Source organism: Brachypodium distachyon, chromosome 3, assembly GCF_000005505.3.
Source record: "Brachypodium distachyon strain Bd21 chromosome 3, Brachypodium_distachyon_v3.0, whole genome shotgun sequence".
Classification (NCBI taxonomy): Eukaryota; Viridiplantae; Streptophyta; class Magnoliopsida; order Poales; family Poaceae; genus Brachypodium; species Brachypodium distachyon.
This window is the reverse complement of record NC_016133.3, coordinates 13359248-13378498: the sequence shown is the minus strand read 5'-3', so window position 1 is coordinate 13378498 and position 19251 is coordinate 13359248. Positions and strand designations below refer to the sequence as shown.

General features: G+C 44.4%; 2 protein-coding genes across 8 annotated transcripts; both read left to right on the top strand.

Moving 5' to 3' along the window:
• The first annotated feature begins 2666 nt into the window (after positions 1–2666).
• Positions 2667–10374, top strand: LOC100822648 (putative disease resistance protein RGA3). Of its 6 annotated transcripts, XM_024460407.1 has the most exons (4): positions 2784–8045; positions 8208–8364; positions 9071–9512; positions 9959–10374. In XM_024460407.1, exon 1 carries the CDS (start codon positions 3396–3398, stop codon positions 7935–7937), a length of 4542 nt encoding a protein of 1513 aa, XP_024316175.1. In that variant the 5' UTR covers positions 2784–3395; the 3' UTR covers positions 7938–8045; positions 8208–8364; positions 9071–9512; positions 9959–10374. The 6 variants fall into 6 exon arrangements, 5 of the variants coding, with proteins under 5 accessions (XP_024316175.1, XP_024316178.1, XP_024316179.1 ...); XR_002964291.1 differs by lacking the exons at positions 2784–8045; positions 9959–10374 and adding an exon at positions 2667–2770 and having other exon boundaries at positions 9071–9725; XM_024460410.1 differs by lacking the exon at positions 9071–9512.
• A 5375-nt stretch (positions 10375–15749) lies between these two features.
• Positions 15750–19237, top strand: LOC100822340 (cingulin). 2 transcript variants are annotated; one of them, XM_003571342.4, is made up of 3 exons: positions 15750–16161; positions 17158–17283; positions 17376–19237. In XM_003571342.4, exons 1-3 carry the CDS (start codon positions 15883–15885, stop codon positions 18942–18944), a joined length of 1974 nt encoding a protein of 657 aa, XP_003571390.1. In that variant the 5' UTR covers positions 15750–15882; the 3' UTR covers positions 18945–19237. The 2 variants fall into 2 exon arrangements, with proteins under 2 accessions (XP_003571390.1, XP_024318402.1); XM_024462634.1 differs by lacking the exon at positions 15750–16161 and adding an exon at positions 16925–16969.
• The last annotated feature ends 14 nt before the right edge of the window (positions 19238–19251 follow it).

The following is a 19251-nucleotide window of genomic DNA, read 5'->3' as shown; positions in this document are numbered from 1 at the left end:
TCTTCCACGCCGGTCTCTCTCACGGTTTGAATCAAAATCGATTCCATGGCGATGGGGAAGCAAGCAGGTGAAGCTAGATAGAATGGGAACAACGCGGACGACGAAGTGGCGGATCCAGAAGAGGGCGTAAAAGTGGAGACGCGGAAGCTACATTTGGCCTTGAAGCGGTCGATGGCGGCCCCTCCTGAATTTGATTGAAATTGTGGGCTTAATTACCAAAGGCAGAGGAGGAAGCGGCTGCTGCAGCCGAAGCGGTGGAAGATGCATGCATGGATGGGAGAAAGAGGCGGTGAGGTTGAGGGCCGGCGGTGGAATCGTCGTGGTCATTGCCAGAGTCGAGTCGCCCTTCCCATATGCAGGCTACCTTAGCCAACAAGGAAGAAGATGAGCAGGATCTTATTCCCCGTAAACGGTGTCAACCTTACAAGCGGGCCTCGTCGGTCAGAAATTCCCTCAGACAGTTTAGGACGAAATGAGTGCAATTTTGAAAAAACTTGAGGGAATTTACAAAACCACAATTTTTGTGCCAGCAGTCTCACAAAACCAAGTTTGTTTGTAATAGTCTCACAAAGTCACAACTTTTGGGGCAGTCGGTTTCAGAAAACCCTATCTAAGTAATTAAGGTGCATGACGGTTTTCCGACAACTCGGGCCATGCCATGAACCCTAACTTCTCAACACCTCGCTGGCTCTCGCGGATTCCATCTCAAATCAAGGGATGTCGAAAACGGGTCGGGGCGGGCGACGTGGCATCTGATCGGTGGTCCTGAGTTGTCGGAAACACCATCATGCACCTTAATTACTCAGATTAGGGTTTTCTCAGACCGGATGTCCCAAAAGTTGTGGCTTTGTGAGACTATGACAAATAACCGTGGTTTTGTGAGACCACTATCACAAAAACTGTGGTTTTATGAAATTTACTCAAAAAACTTGCATGAATGTTGGTGGCTTTGCGATAAAATTAGCAAAAACCCATGGTTATGTGATACGATGTCTTCTACGCGTGGTGATTTTGTGTAATTCACTCTATCGAAGTCTGATTAATTAAAAACATGGGATCAAAGTCACTGCCATTATATTGATATAATCCGAACGATCAACTTGCTTGGTTGTTCATTTGTTTAATTCCTCTGCGCTTTTGTAACCAACGATGTAACCTTTTTTGCTAGGGAACTGATAGAGTATACAGTATATAGGACTCGACCAATTAACAGTTGTTCAAAGTCATTCCAGTTGTCCAGTCTGTGCATGCATCTGCTGACATTTTTCAGTATTTAACCACAATTATTGATTAGTCATTTCATTTGTAACTTCAGTTATCCATGTGCGTATGTATTGTCATTTGCCACTGGGAGTTGACATGGTTACTGACTTACTGTAGTTTACTGAATGATTTTCTTAAATTGAGGTGCCGATGACTCGGCTAGGCAGCTTCCAAATGGTCCATCATATGGCTGCTAAGCCCAACTTGGACATTCCTTCTTGCAGGGGATCACCCAGGTCTTGTGTTGGATCCAATAGTCATACTCCTACTTAGTATCCCTCGCACATACTTAACTGTAACGCACCTGAAGAGGAGGTAGTTAATTGTTTATCTTTCATAGCAGAATCTACGGGTAGTCTTTGTTTTAATTTTTGACGAAGTGTTATGATTGTCACTTTCTTGTTTTACTGATCGAGTTAATCTCACCTTGATATGTAGTCTTGATAATTGTTTCTAGAGAAAAGTATTTTTTTCGTTTCTCGACCTGTCGTGAATTTAATGCTTCATCCCCTAATTTTTTTTCCGTATTTTTTCGTCCTCCAAGTTTCAAAACCGAACACATTCCGTCCCTGCCTCGGACCGAGGCGGTATTTTTGTCCATGTTGTTGGTTTTCCTGACACGCCACTGGTTTCCACGCCACCTATCCCAATTGCAACACGAGGGTGGCTTTGGCCCCAACATCATGGACAGCCCGAAGGTCTCCCTCTGCCGGCTCTCGTACGACACCTACGGAGGCGAAGAGTGCACCCGGTGCTCCACAGGTCCATAGTGGACAACAACATTACGACAAAGCTTGTCATTGGTGGTTAGTTGAGAGGACACTAGGCCTGCGAGGTCATGGGCAAGGTACTCAAAAGATGAGGTTCCGCAATCGGGATTCGGTGACGTGTAAGCCGGCGTGTCATGCTGGGACATAAAACCAGCTATACCTGGGTATGGGTGGCCCGGCCCGGCCGGCCCGGCCCGAAGCCCGACGTCCCAGGCCGGGCTCGGGCCTCAGTTTCCAGTCCCAAGCCCGACCCGAAAGCCCGAAATGATCAAAAACGAGGATTTTTTTAGAAAAAATAGGTATAAAAAATTATTTATTTATTTCGAAAATAATTACTTTAATGTTTAAATGGCATATTTTTGGGGTTTCGGGCCGGGCCGAGCTTTGCCCAGGTATAAAACCAGCAACAATGACAAAAATAACACTTTGGGTCGAGAGGTTAGAGTAACTAGGCTTACGCATTTGTTGGCCCAACTAAATCCGGTCCAATTTGTTTTCTACTCCAGGAATCAAGCAGCTTTTATTAGTCCAACTTTTTATGAGTCGGGGTGTAGGAGTGCTTCGGTTGAGGCCCATTTTGTTCCAACTATAAAATGATGAGGCCCATCTAGCCCAGCCCGAGCATTTTCTGTTTCCCCTGTGGCCCGAATTCACATCGTCTTCTTCCCGGCGCGTTCGCGGCGGCCATGGCGTCGGAAGCGCGCAAGCAAAAGCTCTTTCGACTCGCTCCTCTACAGGTGCGTCCTCATTGCATGCATTCAATCTCTTCTCGAAAATCTACACCAGCTCATCGCGCGGTTTTCACGGCGGCCGCGAGGACGGTTACGTGCTCTGCCCAGTGCCCACGACGTGCTCGACGTAATGCGCTCAGAGGATTCTTGTTAGATTTTCTCTCGACCCGGCAATTCTTAAGCGTCTTCTCCCTGGACCGTTAACAAACAGTTGCGCGCACAGGATCTAGCAGCGAGCAGCGGCTGGTGTGTGTGTTTTCTTTTTTTGTATTGGCAGCGGTAGAGTTTCTTGGCATTTTTCTTTCTTCTGCTTGTCCTGATTGTTAATTAGTACTACTCCACTACCAATGGCGATGGGTTCGGGAGTTGACATGGACCCTGTCTCTATGCATATGCAAGCATTTTCTGCCGAGTTGTTAATTGGCCAACTTGTCCCAGTGGACACTTTGGTTTATTCGCCTTTTTTCCTCCGAGAAAACTGTTCTTTTGTTGCAGAGCGCCTCAGACGACCTGGCCTAAACAATGTTGTATTGTTTTTTGATAGTGCATCTCGCTATATTTTTCCATTCCTCTTTGTCCATCTCTCCTTCCTTCTCCGGTTCTCCCTCATTCTTGCAACCGTCTGTACAACATGGCCCTTGTACCATCGGTTGCAGCCGGCAACAACGCGCTGCAGGTGTTTGCAGCTCGTGTCGGCCTCGGTGACGGTGTTGTTGCCCTCGAGGAGAAGCTGAGAAACGCAGGTGCGGTGCTGGGTGCTGCCCGGGAGATTGAAATCCGGAATGAGGCTCTGGTGCAGTCCTTGCCGCAGCTGCAGCGTTTGATCTATGATGCCGAGGAGGTTCTTGATGAGATCGACTACTTCCGTGTGCAAGCAGGATTCAACACTGATGAGGAGATGCTAGATGAAATTGATGACTCTCTGTGTGACGATGATGAAGTCAACAGAGGTAGTGGCGGTGGAAACAGTGATGCTTGTGGTGGTTCTAGTCTTGTTTCTCCTGCTGATGTGGATAACCAAGGTACTATCAGTGCGTTGGTTCCTGCATATGAACGTTCCATCATGCGGGCTGTGGCAAGAGCTGAGCTCAACAGCGATGAGCTGTTGCCTCAGATCTGTGAAATCAGTAGGTCATTGGGGGATTTCACTGGCGCCATACGTGATGCACTCAAGCTGGAGGAGCTTGATGGCATTGCACTCGCAAAGCATGGATCTGAAAGCACAAAGCGCTTGACGACCCCGTATCTCACTGTAACGAAGATATTTGGGAGGGACCATGAGAGGGATCAAATCATAAGGTTGTTGACCAGTGATGCCTATCGCAACCAAACCCTCACGGTTCTCCCTGTTGTTGGTAATGGTGGTATTGGCAAGACTGCGTTGGCACAGTATGTGTTCAGTGATCCCAGAATAGAAACCTATTTTGATATGAAGATTTGGATATGTGTCTCCCTGAATTTTGATGCTGTGAGGCTTACCAGACAGATGTTAGAGTGCATCACTGGAATGGACCAAGGAGGCGGTGCAAATTTGAATATTCTTCAGGATGCACTTAAAGATGCATTGAAGGGCAGCAGAGTTTTGCTAGTTTTAGATGACATATGGGATATCAAGGACAGCAACGAGTGGAGCCAGCTTGTGGCTCCATTGAGGTCTAACCAGCAAGGGGAAGGTAATGCGATCTTAGCGACTACTCGAAACCAATCTGTCGCGAAGTCTGTTGGTGCATTGGACTCTGTTGCATTGGATGGTCTTGAAAGTGAAGCTTTCTGGGACTGTTTCAGAGCATATGCATTTGGTAAAGAAAAGGGGCATAAGAAGTTGCACCGTATTGGGAGGCAAATAGCTGATAGACTAAAGGGTTATCCGCTGGCAGCTAAAAGTGTAGGGGGCTTACTGCGGAAAGATATCAGTGTTGAGCGATGGACAAGAATTTTAGAGAGAAAAGAGTGGATATCACATCAAGATACTGAAGGTATAATAGCAATTCTGAAGTTCAGTTATGACTATCTGCCCTTCCATCTGCGGCGATGCTTCTCATATTGTTCATTGTTTCCCAAAAGCTATCAGATTTATGCAGAGGACTTGGTCTATCTTTGGATTTCTCAAGGGTTTGTATATCCTGCAAGTGATAATAGAAGGCTTGAAGAAATTGGGTCTGAATACCTTGATGATTTAGTGAATCTGGGCTTCTTCGAGAAACTAGATAAAGACCGAACTGATATCCACTTCCTAATGCATGACTTGATGCATGACCTAGCTCAGGGTGTTTCATCAAAAGAATGCTTTACTATGGATGGTTCTCAGTGCCAACAAATGCCACCAACAATTCAACATTTGTCTATAATTGCTACATCACAGTATTCAGACTTTGAGAAAGATATGGTTCAATTGACTTCACTGCAATCCAACAAGCTCGTGTCCTTCATGCTCTTTGGCAGTTTTGGTTCCACATTTGTTAAGAACTTTCACTTTATGACCGATGTGACACAGAATTTGCGTACATTGCGGCTATCAGGATTTGAAGATGATGGGGACATTCTATCTGGCTTTGGGCATTGCATTCATCTTCGCTATTTACGAGCAACCAAACAAGAGAATGACAAACACAATCCTTGGTTTGAAAGATTTGATCGGCAATTTCCTAAAGAGCTGTGCGCACTTTACCGCTTGCAATTTCTGACTGTAGGAGTAGACTGCCATCTTTCTAACTTGACAAAAAGCTTCTCTAATCTTGTCAACCTGCGCCATTTCATTTGTCATGAGGAAAGCCATTCAGAGATATCAAATGTTAGCAAATTAACTTCTCTTCAAGAGCTGCGCCAGTTCATGGTCAGAAAGAAAGCTGGTTTTTGGATAGCACAGTTGGGGAATCTGTTAGAGCTTGGCTCACTATGCATTTTTGGCCTCGAGAACCTAGAAAGCAAGGAAGAGGCAAACAATGCCAGGCTTCTGGATAGAAAACACTTAAGAAACTTGTGCTTGAGCTGGGATGCTAGTAGGGTGTCTGCTAATCCTGATGCCATAAAGGAGGTACTTGAGGGACTTCAACCACATCCGGACCTAAACCATCTTCAGATCAGTGGGTACAGGAGTGCTACACCTCCAACATGGTTAGGAGAGGCTTCACCACTTATCCGTTTGCGATCGATCTATTTAGAAGATTGCCAGTTTTTGAGGACTCTACCACCTTTTGTGCACCTGAAGTGTCTGAAGAAACTACATCTGGTAAGAATTTGCGGTACAACGGACATGTCAACCCATTCTTTAGAGGAACTGATTATTGAGGAAGTGGAAGAACTAGAAAGGTGGATCGTTAGGGATGATCTCCCATTACTAGCTTCTGAGCTACATGTTCTTGAAATTAAAGGTTGCCCAAAACTAAGAGAACTTCCACTGTCATGTTACTCTGCCTCCCAAACTGTCGCTATTCATGTGTTTCCTGTTCTCTACAGTTTGATCATTCATGATTGTCCCCTGCTAATGTCGTTACCTCCCCTTCCTCTTGGACCCAAGGTATTGAAAATGACAACCGTAAATGTTGGGTCAGCATTATATGAGAGTTTGTCATATTATCAGTTTAAGAGTTTGTCATATTATCAGACACTGATCCTGCATGGTAGTAACCAATTGAGAACTCCAAATGGAGTCTTAGCCATGCATAATCTAGGAACATTATACGAACTCACTCTCATAAACTGCTCAAACCTCACATGGTTTTCATGGGCGGGGGCATTCTGGCAACTCAAGTCTTTGAAGAAATTGAACTTTGTCGATTGCCCCAACCTCCTCTCAATGCCTGCTACTCAAGAAGAGCAAGACTACATGAGAGATCGTCCATTGCTAGCTCTTGAGACGCTTACAATCGAGTCATGCTGCATCAGAGGGAATTGGTTTGGTCATGTGTTGTCACTTTTACCATCTCTGTCCTACCTGGAGATGGGTGAATGTGCAGGGGCAGCAGATGATGAGTGCATGGTGCTGATTTCACCTGGTTCATTGACATCTTTAAAGGAGTTATATGTCACAAATTGCGTAGAACTCTATTGTGGAAACATTGAAGGACTTGGAGGGCTCATCTCCCTTGAGAAGTTAAGGATTGGAGACTGCCCCAAGCTCCTGTCGTCTTTGATGCCTGAAGAGATGGAGGAAGACGGTGGAAGCTTGAGCAGAAACATCCTCCTTCCACCATCATTGCAAGAACTGGTGCTTGATGGTGTTACTCAGAAGTTGCTGTCGCTCTCAAGCCTCACCTGTTTGAAGGACCTGGGCATAACCGAGAGCTCAGATCTAGAATCTCTTGATCTGCACTCGTGCACGGCACTGGAAGAGGTAAGAATCCACTGCTGCGGAGCGTTGTCTTCTGTACAAGGCTTGCAAACATGCATCAACTTGAGATCTGTTCAAGTTTACAGCAGTCCTGACTTTTGGAGTGCTTGGAGTCCTGCAATGCAAGAGCTGGAGAGGGTAGGTCATGGCCTTTTCTTCCCACAACTGGAAAGGATCTGGACAGATGATCTCTCCTTGCTGACAAGCTGCAGTTGTAAATTTCTCACGTCCCTTGGGAGGCTAGGCTTTCTGTTTTATGAAGATGATGAAGACAGCAACTCCACAATGGAGGATCCAAATGAAGTTTTCCTACTCCTTACCTCCCTCACAGAGCTCGAGTTCAACTCCTACAATAAACTCCGCTCATTACCAGCAACACTGCATCTCCTTCCTTCCCTCAAGAAGCTAGCAATCAAATCATGCGAAAGCATTGAGTCACTGGAAGAAGTAGCCCTACCAGCTTCCCTGGAAGAGTTGCACATCAGTGATTGTGGCAGTCTGCAGTCTCTACCTGCAAGCCTGAATTGTCTCCACTCCTTCAGGAAGTTAGAGATCTTGTGTTGTACAGGCATCCTTTCACTGCAAGAGCAGCGTCTGCCACCTTCCCTGGAAGAGATGGTGATCGGTTCCTGCAAGAATCTCCAGTCTCTCCCGGATGATCTGCATCGTTTGAGCTCTCTTAGCAAGTTAGAGATCAAGTCCTGTCCGAGCATTAAGTCACTGCCAGAGTGTGGCATGCCACCTGCCCTGAGAGATTTCTGGGTCTGGGACTGCAGTGAGGAGTTAAAGGAAGAATGCAACAAGGTTAGAAACATCAAAAGGATGACACAAATATATATGTAACTGAGTCGGAGGTCTTGAAGATTTTCAGTTGGAAGCTGTTTCGCATGTCTCCAATTTGGATGAAGTTCAGGGAAGCTACACCGGACACTACACACAAAAATGCAGAAGGTTAGAGTTGGATTCTTGTCAAGGGGTAAATGGAAATTATCTTCCAACTTTCTTGAATTAATTTGTAATGATCATTATAAATCTTCTCTAATTATTTCCTATTCACCTTCAGTTCCATGTTTTTTCTATTAACTCACAAAGAATATCTTCTTGTTCCTTCAGGTGGGGTCAATATCTATTCACTATGGTGCTGATTCTTCAGCTGGATTTGTGACATAAAAGCTGCTCTTTTTTGTGACAGCAGCTACTTGATTTGCTTCCATAACAGTTCTTATGCAGGACAACTCTACCTTATTGGAGACTGTCACTACAATCTCAGGTGCGAATATGATTCTATTTCCTGATCTCTTCTGTGGTATTTGATGAATTATTGTATTCAAGAAACTGTGAGACACAATGGTTATATTGACGATTAAGAGATATAATTTCTCATGATGAAATACTACTCGAAAACTACTAGGAGTACTATTTTATTTCTTATAAACCATGCATTTGCCACTCGAGCTCAGCTTTTTTTAATAAGTTGGTATCTATCGCCCCAAATTGTACCCTTTTTTTTCCGAACATACACACATATGAGTGTCATTTTGTATTAGAAGAAAGCATCAAGATGACGTGAACCTTACAGCCTGAACAAACCAAAGAAAGAAGAAAAACAAAGCTAAGCTACCTAAAGAAAAAAAAAGAGAGAAAAAGGAAAGGAGAATGAAAGCTCCTCATTTTTACCTCTTTGGAGTGGACAGTTTTCATAATTCCTTTTGAATTCCCAATGTGAACAACATATTTGTGTGCAGTTAGTTGCTTCTAACCAGCGGATGGACTGAAAATGGTACTCAGTACTCGACACAATTTTCTTCCACTTACAGTGTGTTCCCAGTCCAAATTTCACTGGCACATAGCATTTTTTCTATAATCTGAAACACGAATTCTCTACTGCACCATACCTACACGTTGCACAGAGATCCGCCTAGGTGCTGACAAGCCATACTTTGAACTCATGTTGGTAACATCTCCCCTTCTTTCAGGAACCAAATGCTCCAGTGGTTTCTATGAGAGCCAGGAGCCGTATGCACATACTGCTCCGGTATCCTCTTGTCAGCCCTCGGTTTTCACCGGCATAGGATTTTCAGACCCTTGGGCCGTTCTTTCTCCAGGCATTTCTATTCAGAACCATACATATGTTGAGAAGAATGGAGGATGCCCTCACCACACTACACCAGATTCCAGTATTCCACGTTCAGTTTACAGTTGGATTAAGCACTGCCGATTGTCTATTGCATGACCTGGAAAGAAACGAATTCAATTCAGCCATAACTTTGCAGTGTACATGTTAAATGTATTGAGCTGAAATGCTGGATGTTTGGGAGCAGTGGAGCTGGGCCACTTTCCTGGCTGTTCCAGCAGTTTCAGTTGGAGCCAAGGAAAATGTGTTGGTGCACCTAGGACCAGGACAGGGTGCATGTGCAGGTTGCCCACCTACAAGCACTTATTTGGAAAATGATAAATGTATTTTGTTTGACAATGTGTAAACGTACAAATTCTAGTAAAAAATTATGTCCATATGTGTACCGCACAAAAAAGAGTGGTGTACAATTAGAAATCTAGATTGGAAGTATTTTCGTTTTACCAAAATTTAATGATGCACATCTCATACAATATGATATCCCACATTTCTTTGTATTTATCAAAACTTCAAATGGCTTGTTTTATTTTCTGGAAACACTTATGTTCCATGTGACAAATAAGTATAGTATAATACGATGATATATACTGATTAAGTCAACAATATAGTACGAAGATTGTATAAACTTGGCTTACGACAAAGGTAGAACATCTTATATTTAGGAACGAATGGAGTAGGTATTAACACATTTTTCCTATAATCTTGATCAAATTTAAATTTATTTTTTTAGCGCTATGGAAACCGAAGTGGCGGCAGCTCAGGGTTCGTTGATGCTCCAGGCTCAGGTAAAGGCTACTCTGCTGCCTGATGTTATGCGAAACTAGTTGATCGCTACGGTGGGAGCGTCGACCAACCTCCATCCAGGTCGGCGCAGGCCAACAAGGGCACAGAAGAAGGGGCTGAGGCAGGCAGGCATTGAGAGATACGGATGACCTAAACCGAAAGAGGATTACGTCAAGACTGAATGTGGAGGCAGGCATCGTACTAATTTCTTACTCCCTCCGATTGTCTCAGATTTAGTACAAAGTTACTTCCTTAGTTTGTACTAAATCAGCGCCAGCTAATATGGAACGGAAGGAGTAGTATAAAGTTGTACTAAACCTGAGATATTTATTATGGATCAGAGAAAATACAATTTATGTTTTCTTAAATCCCACAAAACAAAGAAGACGTTAATCGGTTTCCAGTTCCAGTTGGTAAAGACCGATCAAGGGACTGCGTTCCATCCGACAGGTGTGGAAGGGATTGAATCAATAGTAGGAGCCTATGCAGCCTTTTTGATTGAAAGGGCGCAAAGCACCTCAAGGAGGTTGATAGATCTTCTCCCGCAAAAAAAAATCGACTGCTCTCTTCTTTTCAAATTATACGATATTCTAATTTTGTCCTAAATCAAATTTTAATTTTTTTTTCGTTTTTAGGAAATACCATCACGAATGACTTTATTAATTATCCCGTTAGTAAAATAGTTATAACAGCCCCCTTACCACATTTGCTTTTGTGCTTTTTTCTTTGAGATGCACTACAGCGCGGCGTACGCGCGATAGTGAGCTAGCGCGTACGGCTCCATGCAACCAAAGGAACAAAGCTCTGTACTGCATGCTGCTGCTTCTTTGCACGATAGCCGGCCGGTCGGTGCCTTCAATCATCACGGGCTGTTTTTTGATGCAGCAGCTGTGATTTGCATGCGTGCACTTTCAAAGTGTGCTATAAGCACACATGAAGGAGAAACACAAAAAGTTGATTTTTGATCATTTAAAATGTTTTGTAGCTTAAATCGTCCATCCAATTCATGGTCCATTTATATCATTGGATTCGTATCGATAGAACTTCAAAATAATATCTCACTCAGACACTTTGACGGATCTTTTTTCGAACTCTTCTATTACCAAATGATAGTACACAAGTTACTATCCTATATTTTCTTTACCATATGGTAAATTTAAACTAACACGGTGAATAGGATGGCAACTTCATACTGGATGGTAATTTTTTAGCCATTAAAAGTAGTTGACATGGTAACTTCATACAAAATAGGATGTCAACTTCATATATTATTTGAATAGTAATTTTTAAATCATAAAAAAGTTGTCGGCATGGTAACTTGGTACAAAATATGATGGCAACTTCATATATTATTTGGATGGTAATTTTTAAGCCATAAAACAGTTGTGGACATGGCAACTTGATAGATAATAGGACGGCAACTTCATATATTTATTTGGATGGTAATTTTTAAGCCATAAAAAAGTTGTCGACGTGGCAATTTGATAGAAAATAGGATGGCAACTTCATATATTTATTTGGATGGTAATTTTTAAGGCAAAAAAATGTTTTCGACGTGGCAATTTGAAAATAGGATGGCAACTTCATATATTTATTTGGATGGTAATTTTTAAGCCATAAAAAAGTTGTCGACGTTGCAATTTGATAGAAAATAGGATGACAACTTCATATATTATTGAATGGTAATTTTAAGCCATAAAAAAATTGTCGATGTGGTAACTTGATACGAACTAGGATGGTAACTTTTAGCCCATAATAAAGTTGTCGGCGTGGCAATTTGATACAAAATATGATGGCAACATAATAGATTATTGGGTGGTAATTTTTAAGCAATAAAAATGTTGTAAAATTAAATATGTGATCTAAATTTGAAGACCAAGCGTAAATCAAGTATACGATTTAAGAATTAAAGCATTTTCATTTTTAAATTAAAACTACATGCATACAAGTAGATATGCATAGGCATGCACTTAGCCCACGCAGTGGTACGCATGTTAAGATGGGTGCCACCATCGCACGCCAAGACATCCCATATTTCAAAATTCAAAATGTTTTAACTCTTAAACCGTGTATTTGTTAAGTCGTCATCAAATAATATATATAGTTACCATTCAATAATATACAAAAGTGAGTTATCATCGTGCTAAATAACTTGTCACGTGGTAACTTATTCCACACTAGGATGGTAATTTGTGCATTATTATGTTATAATAAAATGGTTAGATTTTTTTCGAAACATAATATATTAGGATCTTGTTTTGAAGCTCTCGTCAATACGATTCCAATGGTAAAAACGGATCATGAATCTGACAAAATATTAAAACTACACATCATTTTAAATATATATAGGAAATCAACTACTCTCTCCGTTCCGATATTCTTGTCGCGATGGCACTTTTGCAAAAAAAAACCTCCGTTTTGTACAGCGTTGCTCCGCGCTCCTCTCTCTTAGGTATTCCGCCCAAGCCCAGCTCCCCCGATCTCCTCCCCACTTCCCCCTCGCCGCCGCTCTCCATTTCCTCTCTGGTCGCCTCCGCAACGCTCCCCTCCACTTGTCCATCTCTTCTCCGTCGTGCTCCCCTCCACCTTCCCCTCTCATCTCCTCAGCGATTTTTCCTCGTCGTCGTCGCGTGCGAAGAAGCTCGCTCGGACCAAGAACGAGTTGAATCTCAACGGATCCGTTGGCTATGAGACCGGATCCGGTCGTCGTCGTGACGGTGCTCAAAGGGGAGGAGGCGGAGCCGTGGCCGCTGTCGCTGCAGCCCGAGGAGGAGTAGGAGCCCGGATCCGCTGGCGGCGGCTCGACGAGAAAAGGGGACAAGGAGCAGCTCCTCAAGGCGACGGCTGGATGAGGAGGCGGCGGCGCGACAAGGAGCAGCTCCTCAAGGCGGCGGCGGGACGAGCAGCAGCTCCTCAAGGAGGCGACCACGAGGAGCAGCTCCTCAAGACGGCCACGATGACGAGGAGCAGCTTCTCCAGGCCACGGCAGGACGAGGAACAACGGCTCAAGGTACTCTGTTCTTGTTCATTTTTGTTGCGCGTTGGCTCTATTCTTGTTTAGCATGAGTACTCTGTTCTTGTTCAAATGATGTACACGTACTGTGCACTTAGGTAGGAGTACTTTGGTCCTGTTATTTTCTTTTTCTGAGATGTCGTTGCTCTGTTCTTGTTCTAGTTGAAGTGCAGTATTCATTCAGAAATTCAGATTAGCATACTCATCTAGCTTAGCTAGGAGTACTGTTTAAGTGCACAAATCAATTCAGAAAGCTCTCTAAGTACTCCATGATCTGGTGCAGATTTTGCTAGTAGTAGCATTTGTAAAAAATATGTTCTTGTTTTTGTTTCTATTTTTGCTATGCTCTGTGATCTTTATAATTATTGTTAATGTACACCATGATCTGGTGCAGATTTTGCTAGTAGTCCATCTACTGATTTGCTGGTTTTGCTAATAGTCCATTTGTTGTTGCTACGACTCCATCTGTTCTTGCTGAAAACATAATATTTATTCAGAGGAGTGTGAGGATCCAGAAGAGGCTACAGAAGTGAGTTGCATTTGCCTTTTTTTTTTCAGAAGTTGATTTGCCTTTGATTGTGCATTTACTTTCAGCTGTCCATGATATATGCTTAAAGTTTCTGATTGGGAGTACTTGAAGTTTTTTTTTTCAACACCATCTACAGGTGGAGCATTGGGTACTGCTCTACAAGATCTACTCCTACTCCTAAGATAAGTTCTCATATGCTTTGCCTTTCTCTGTGTACATGTATGCATGCTGTCTGCTAGGAGTATTCTGTAGGTGTATTCTTCTCTCTTCTGAATTAACTTCTCTTCTCTCTCAAATGACATGTTTAGCTATGCCTCTGTGCATGTTTAATTAAGATTGCTTAAACCTGAACCAAATCTGTAGGTGTATTCTTCTCTCTTCTGAATTAACTTCTCTTCTCTCTCAAATGACATGTTTAGCTATGCCTCTGTGCATGTTTAATTAAGATTGCTTAAACCTGAACCAAATCTGAACTTGTTAATTAAGATTGCTTAAACCTGAACTTGAGTAAGAATGACGTCTTTTTAGTGCAATGAAGCTTTCTAAGTAGTGTGGTTGCTGAATATATATGCTTGTTGCACATCTATCTTCTGATTACTATAGGAATATATACTCTCTTTTCTTCTCTCTCAATCTCTTCTCTCTTCTCTCAGTATATAGGAGTACATATCCTATAGATATACTCCTACAGTAGGAGTATATAGGAGTAATGTTCAGAATATACTGTACTCCTATTACGGTAGGTGTAGATATACTGTTACCTGAAACTGTGTGTATGTGTATATGTGTGTGCATGGATAATTTGAACAAATCTGAACAAGAACAATCTGTATTTGGAGTACTGTTACCTGCTGAATAATTTGCTGACCAAGAACACAAATCTATGGGAGTATATAGAAGCAATTTGAACAATTAGAGTTGTGTTCTGAACATGCTGAACAATTAAAAGATGATGTGTGTATGGTTACAACTATTCATAACAAGAACTCTAATGGTTACAACTACTCCAATCTAAAGCTAATATATTCTGAACATTTAGAGCTGTGCTCTGAACATGCTAAACAATTAAAAGGTGCTGTGTTCTCAACATGATGAACAATTTAAGCTGAGAAATGGTTGATTTGATCATCTTCCTCCACCTGTACAAATCTGTGTTCAGAATACCTGATCAACATGTTAAATCTGTGTTCCTTTTATGTTTATACATGGAGTACTCGCTGTAGTAGGAGCAATTTCAAAATCTATATGGGCAAATGATAATTTTCTTTGTTCTGACGCGGGAGTTACTCATGCTCTGTACCTGGCTCCACCTGATCTTCCAAATTGGCTCCACCTAGCTCCTCATCTTCCAAATTGGCTCCAGCATCATCTTCAGGTGGACTGGAGTTAAGATTTGGTATGGGCATGGAGACTAGAGACAAGCGGAGGCCTGGAGGCTGGACACAAGCGGACTGGAGGATGGCGCAGTTCCGCTGTAGAGGAAGTTGGAGGAAGTTGGACGCAGGACTGGAGAGGGGAAGGAGCAGGCGACCTGCAGAGGGGAAGGAGGAGGCGACCTGGGGAGAGCGCAGGGCGACCTGGAGTGCGCAGGCAGAGATTTGAATTTCAAACTTTGTATTAATTGACCTGTAATTATTTTAATTCGGAGGTTGTTTTTATAAAATTGTGTTTGTGAAATGGTTGGGACAAGAATATGACAAGAATATCGGAACAGACGGAGCAGTACATTAAAAATGAACGCATGCACATGCAAGTTTAAAAAAAAGAAAGAATGCATGGACATGCAAGCAAGCAGATTCGCATGCAAATTTTGCATGCACGCACTGCCACAAGACTCGTCTCACGGCACCGGCAGCACAGCCCACGCGCGCAGCACCGTCGCGCAACACAGCCAACGAGCGAACGTTAGGGCTGTATATTTCCCGTTTTTCTTTACCAAATCTGTTTTCAGTGTTTTATTAGTGCTCCTTTTCCTTTACCACACTCCTCAGAAGGCAACAAAAAGAAAAGAAAAGAAAAGCGTCCTTCACGTGCAATACAAAACAGCCCCTCTCTTTCCTTCAAAAGGAAAAAACAGCCCTCCTCTTTGTTGTGGGGTTGTTTTTTGTAAAGCGATAAAACCTCCCTTTGTCGTCATTAATTCCACCTTCCTTACAAGTCCCCAAAAAAATCCGTGCCTCTGCTCTCCGTCCTCCATAATTCCTCTCCCTCCCTTCCCCCATTCCCGTCGCTTCACTCTCCCTCTCTCGCCGCCGCCGCCGCCAACGGCTCTCCGGGATCCCCATGCCCGCGCCACCGCCGCAACCCTAGCCTGCCTCCTCCCCCCGCAATGCCGCTCTCCGCCTCGCTCCGCGCCCCCGCGACCACCCGCCGCCGCATCCGCCGCCTCCTCAAAACCCCCATCGCGCCCCCTGCATCCGCCGCGCCTTCCTCCGCTCGCCGCGGCGGGCCCAGCACTCCCAAGCTTCGGTGGACCGTCCGGGACAGCGAGGAAGACAAGGCGGCGTCTGTGAGGCGGCTCGCGGCCGCGGTGTGGCGGCTGCGGCCGCCGGAGCAGGATCCCGCCGCCGCCGAGCGCGGAGCTTCCAGCAACCCCGTCGGCCTCGAGGTAAACCACCATCCTTCCCCGGACACATCCAGAATGCTTGAAACTCTAGGCGCTAATCTACCTGGTTTACCGCTAAAATTTTCGCTTAGCCCCCGGGCGGTAATGCTAATCTGAGGCGCGAATCTGGGGCAAATCGCCAATGCCAGCATTAAAGCGCGGCTAGCTCGTGCACCACCGTAGTATACGTACCACCGTCCGTCCGTCCGTTGCTCTCGCCCGTGGCGGGCGGGCAGCAGTTAATTGGCAGCCGGCCGTTGCGCCGTCCTGGCGCTTCCAAATCGAAGCATAGATCCCCGCATTTATTGGTGTTGCGATCGATCGTTGGGGGCTAATCTGAGGACATTTATTGGCCGCTCGGCCATGGGCGCGTTCCTTGTGAGCTAATCTTGCTCATGTGATCTCCTCCCCCCCTTTCCTCCTCCGCACCTACATCTACTAGTGGGGCCCGGGCTCGGCATTGAATCGCAGTGTACGTTTGTCCTTGCAAGGTTCTTCATGCAGGAGAGTTATCCGTTTGTCTCCACGTGTTTTACTGGGAGCCTCGTCGCTTTATTGGGTGCTTAGTGGAGTTGCTATCACCTAACTAGGTGGTTTAGACTTTACTGTAAAACTAGTACTAGTTATAATTGGATTCCGAGAACATTTCTACAGAGGTTATAGTCGCCAGCCATGCAGTAGCTGCAACCGATTCAGTGAGCAACAAATGCGTGTTTTGATTCTGAACTGTCTTGACTTTTGGATATCAGTTTGTTGGCTGGTGCTGATTTTATTTCGACCTATGATGCTGTATGAAACTGCCCTTGCTCAGGTTTGGTGAATAATATGACTGACACAAAACAGTGGAAGGTTTATTGGCATGATGCATTGTCTTAGTTACTTATGTAGCAATTCTGTTTAGATACTGTGAGCAGATGAGGATGAACAATGGTTATTCACTGCTTGTTGGCAACTTATCTGCCCTGTACTCACTTGTTGGCGCATTGACTTGTATGACAGCACATACCAAGACATCTACAAGTCCAGCTTCTCAGGAAGGATCATCTTGGTCGCCGACATGGTCTCAAGATTGAGACTTCGAGTCCCAATTCTGTCTTGGAGCGTAACAGTGGAGAACTCCACGAGGTAAAGCTAGAACATACGTGCACCTAAACTGGTGTTATGTGTGCTATGCTGTAAATTAATTCAGTACATTTAATTTGATTTTGTATGTCCAGCTTCAGCTTGCCTCAGCTGTGATGCCTATTACGAGCATAGAGAATGCAACAAAGTGGGAGTCTGAGAGTGGAAAGGGGCTTGAATTGGATAGTACCTATGTGATTGCTGGCCAACTTAATCTCATGGATAAACCGCAAGTGGAAAGTCATACTGATAGTCTCCAGATGGAGCTTCAGCGGGCACAAGATAGGGTGGGCGAGCTAGAAGCCCAGCGGCTTTCTGCTAAGAAGCAACTCGAACGCTTGTTTGACAAACTGAGGGAGGAGAAAGCAGCTTGGAGGAAGAGAGAACACAAGAAGGTTCAATCCATTCTTGAAGATATGAAGGCAGACCTCGACCATGAAAAGAAGAACCGGAGGCAACTAGAGACAATTAACATGAAGCTTGTTGATGAGTTGAAGGAGGTCAAAATGGCAGCAAATAATCTGTTGCAGGAGTATGACAATGAGAGGAAGACACGGGAAATCACCGAAGAGGTGTGCAACAAGCTTGTGAGGGAGGTTGAGGAACACAAATCCGAGATTGAAGCCATGAAGCGGGACTCGGTGAAACTGCGGGAGGAAGTGGATGAGGACAGAAAATTGCTACAGATGGCTGAGGTGTGGCGTGAAGAGCGGGTGCAGATGAAACTTGTTGATGCAAGACTTACTCTTGAAGCCAAATTTGATCAATTGAGTAAACTGCAACAGGATGTTGAGGCCTTTGTTGCCTCTTTTGGTCATGCCAATGGAGACAGCACTATAGTACGAGAGGCAGAGATCATTTTGCGGGAAATTGGATCGGTCAGGGAACAGGAGGTTGAATTTAAGTATGAGCCACCAGCAGCATCAGAGGACATACTAGCCATATTCGAGGAGCTACGTCCGAGCGAAGAGCCTGAGAATAAGGAGAGTGAACCATGCTTTAAGCAGCACAGCTCTTCAGTACACGAATCAGAAATCCAAGGAGCTAACCCAATGGCCGATATATTCCTAGAGAACCCAACTAAACTGTACTCAAGTAGAAGTCACTGCGATGACAGCGAAACAGAAGATGGCAGCAGCTGGGAGACTACAAGCCATGAAGATCTGCAGGGTTCAAGCTTCTCGCGGAACGGAAACGGAAGCGAACCTTCAGTGAACAAGATCTGTGACAGAATTTCCTGGACGAGTGGGAACGATTCGGAGGACGGGCAGATTGACCTGAGCAACTTATACCTGTCAGACATGAAACAGCTACCCAAGAAGAAACAGTCAGCCATATCAAAGCTCTGGAGATCCTCCCCTCTGAAAAACCGTGAAATCCACGAGGAGGACGGTGTGGAGCCGATAAACTCCCGACCGTCGGACACAAGGCTATCGAATGGCGGCATGTATTATCCTACCGAGGGCGCTGGGCTGGGCGAGGGACTGAGCTCCCCGAGCATGGAGCGATGGAGCTCACCAGACTCGATGAACAGTCAGCTCAACCGAGGATTCAGAGGCTGCATGGAGCTGGTCCAAAGGCAGAGCCTCAAGGCGAAGCTTCTAGAAGCCCGGATGGAGAGCCAGAAGATCCAGCTCCGTCACGTGCTCAACCAGAGGACCTAAAGGCGCAAGAACCGGATATCGAGATGCACTGTTAACTCTTGAAAATTTATGCCAAGAAATAAGCCCAAGTAGGCAATCACATGGTTTATTAGTCCATTTAACCTGGGTATCGTAACCTTCGTAGTCTCATAGGCTGATCTAGCCGTAGTTGATGCTGTCTCAAGTTGTAGTACATTTCACAGGCTGTAGTAGTTAATACTATATCTTGAGATGTAATGTAGTAGCTTTGTTCGTTCAAAATTGTACCATCAACAAGAATCATTGATTCGTACGTAATTTCTCTCACGCACTGATATCTCACCGTTTT

What these genes read in the sequence shown, in the direction of transcription:
- LOC100822648 (XM_024460410.1), top strand. Translation starts at nt 3,396, where the DNA reads ATGGCCCTTGTACCATCGGTTGCAGCCGGCAACAACGCGCTGCAGGTG.
- LOC100822340 (XM_003571342.4), top strand. Translation starts at nt 15,883, where the DNA reads ATGCCGCTCTCCGCCTCGCTCCGCGCCCCCGCGACCACCCGCCGCCGC. An exon ending in GCAACCCCGTCGGCCTCGAG is followed by an intron (nt 16,162 to 17,157) that starts GTAAACCACCAT and finishes CTTGTATGACAG; the next exon opens with CACATACCAAGACATCTACA. An exon ending in ACAGTGGAGAACTCCACGAG is followed by an intron (nt 17,284 to 17,375) that starts GTAAAGCTAGAA and finishes TTGTATGTCCAG; the next exon opens with CTTCAGCTTGCCTCAGCTGT.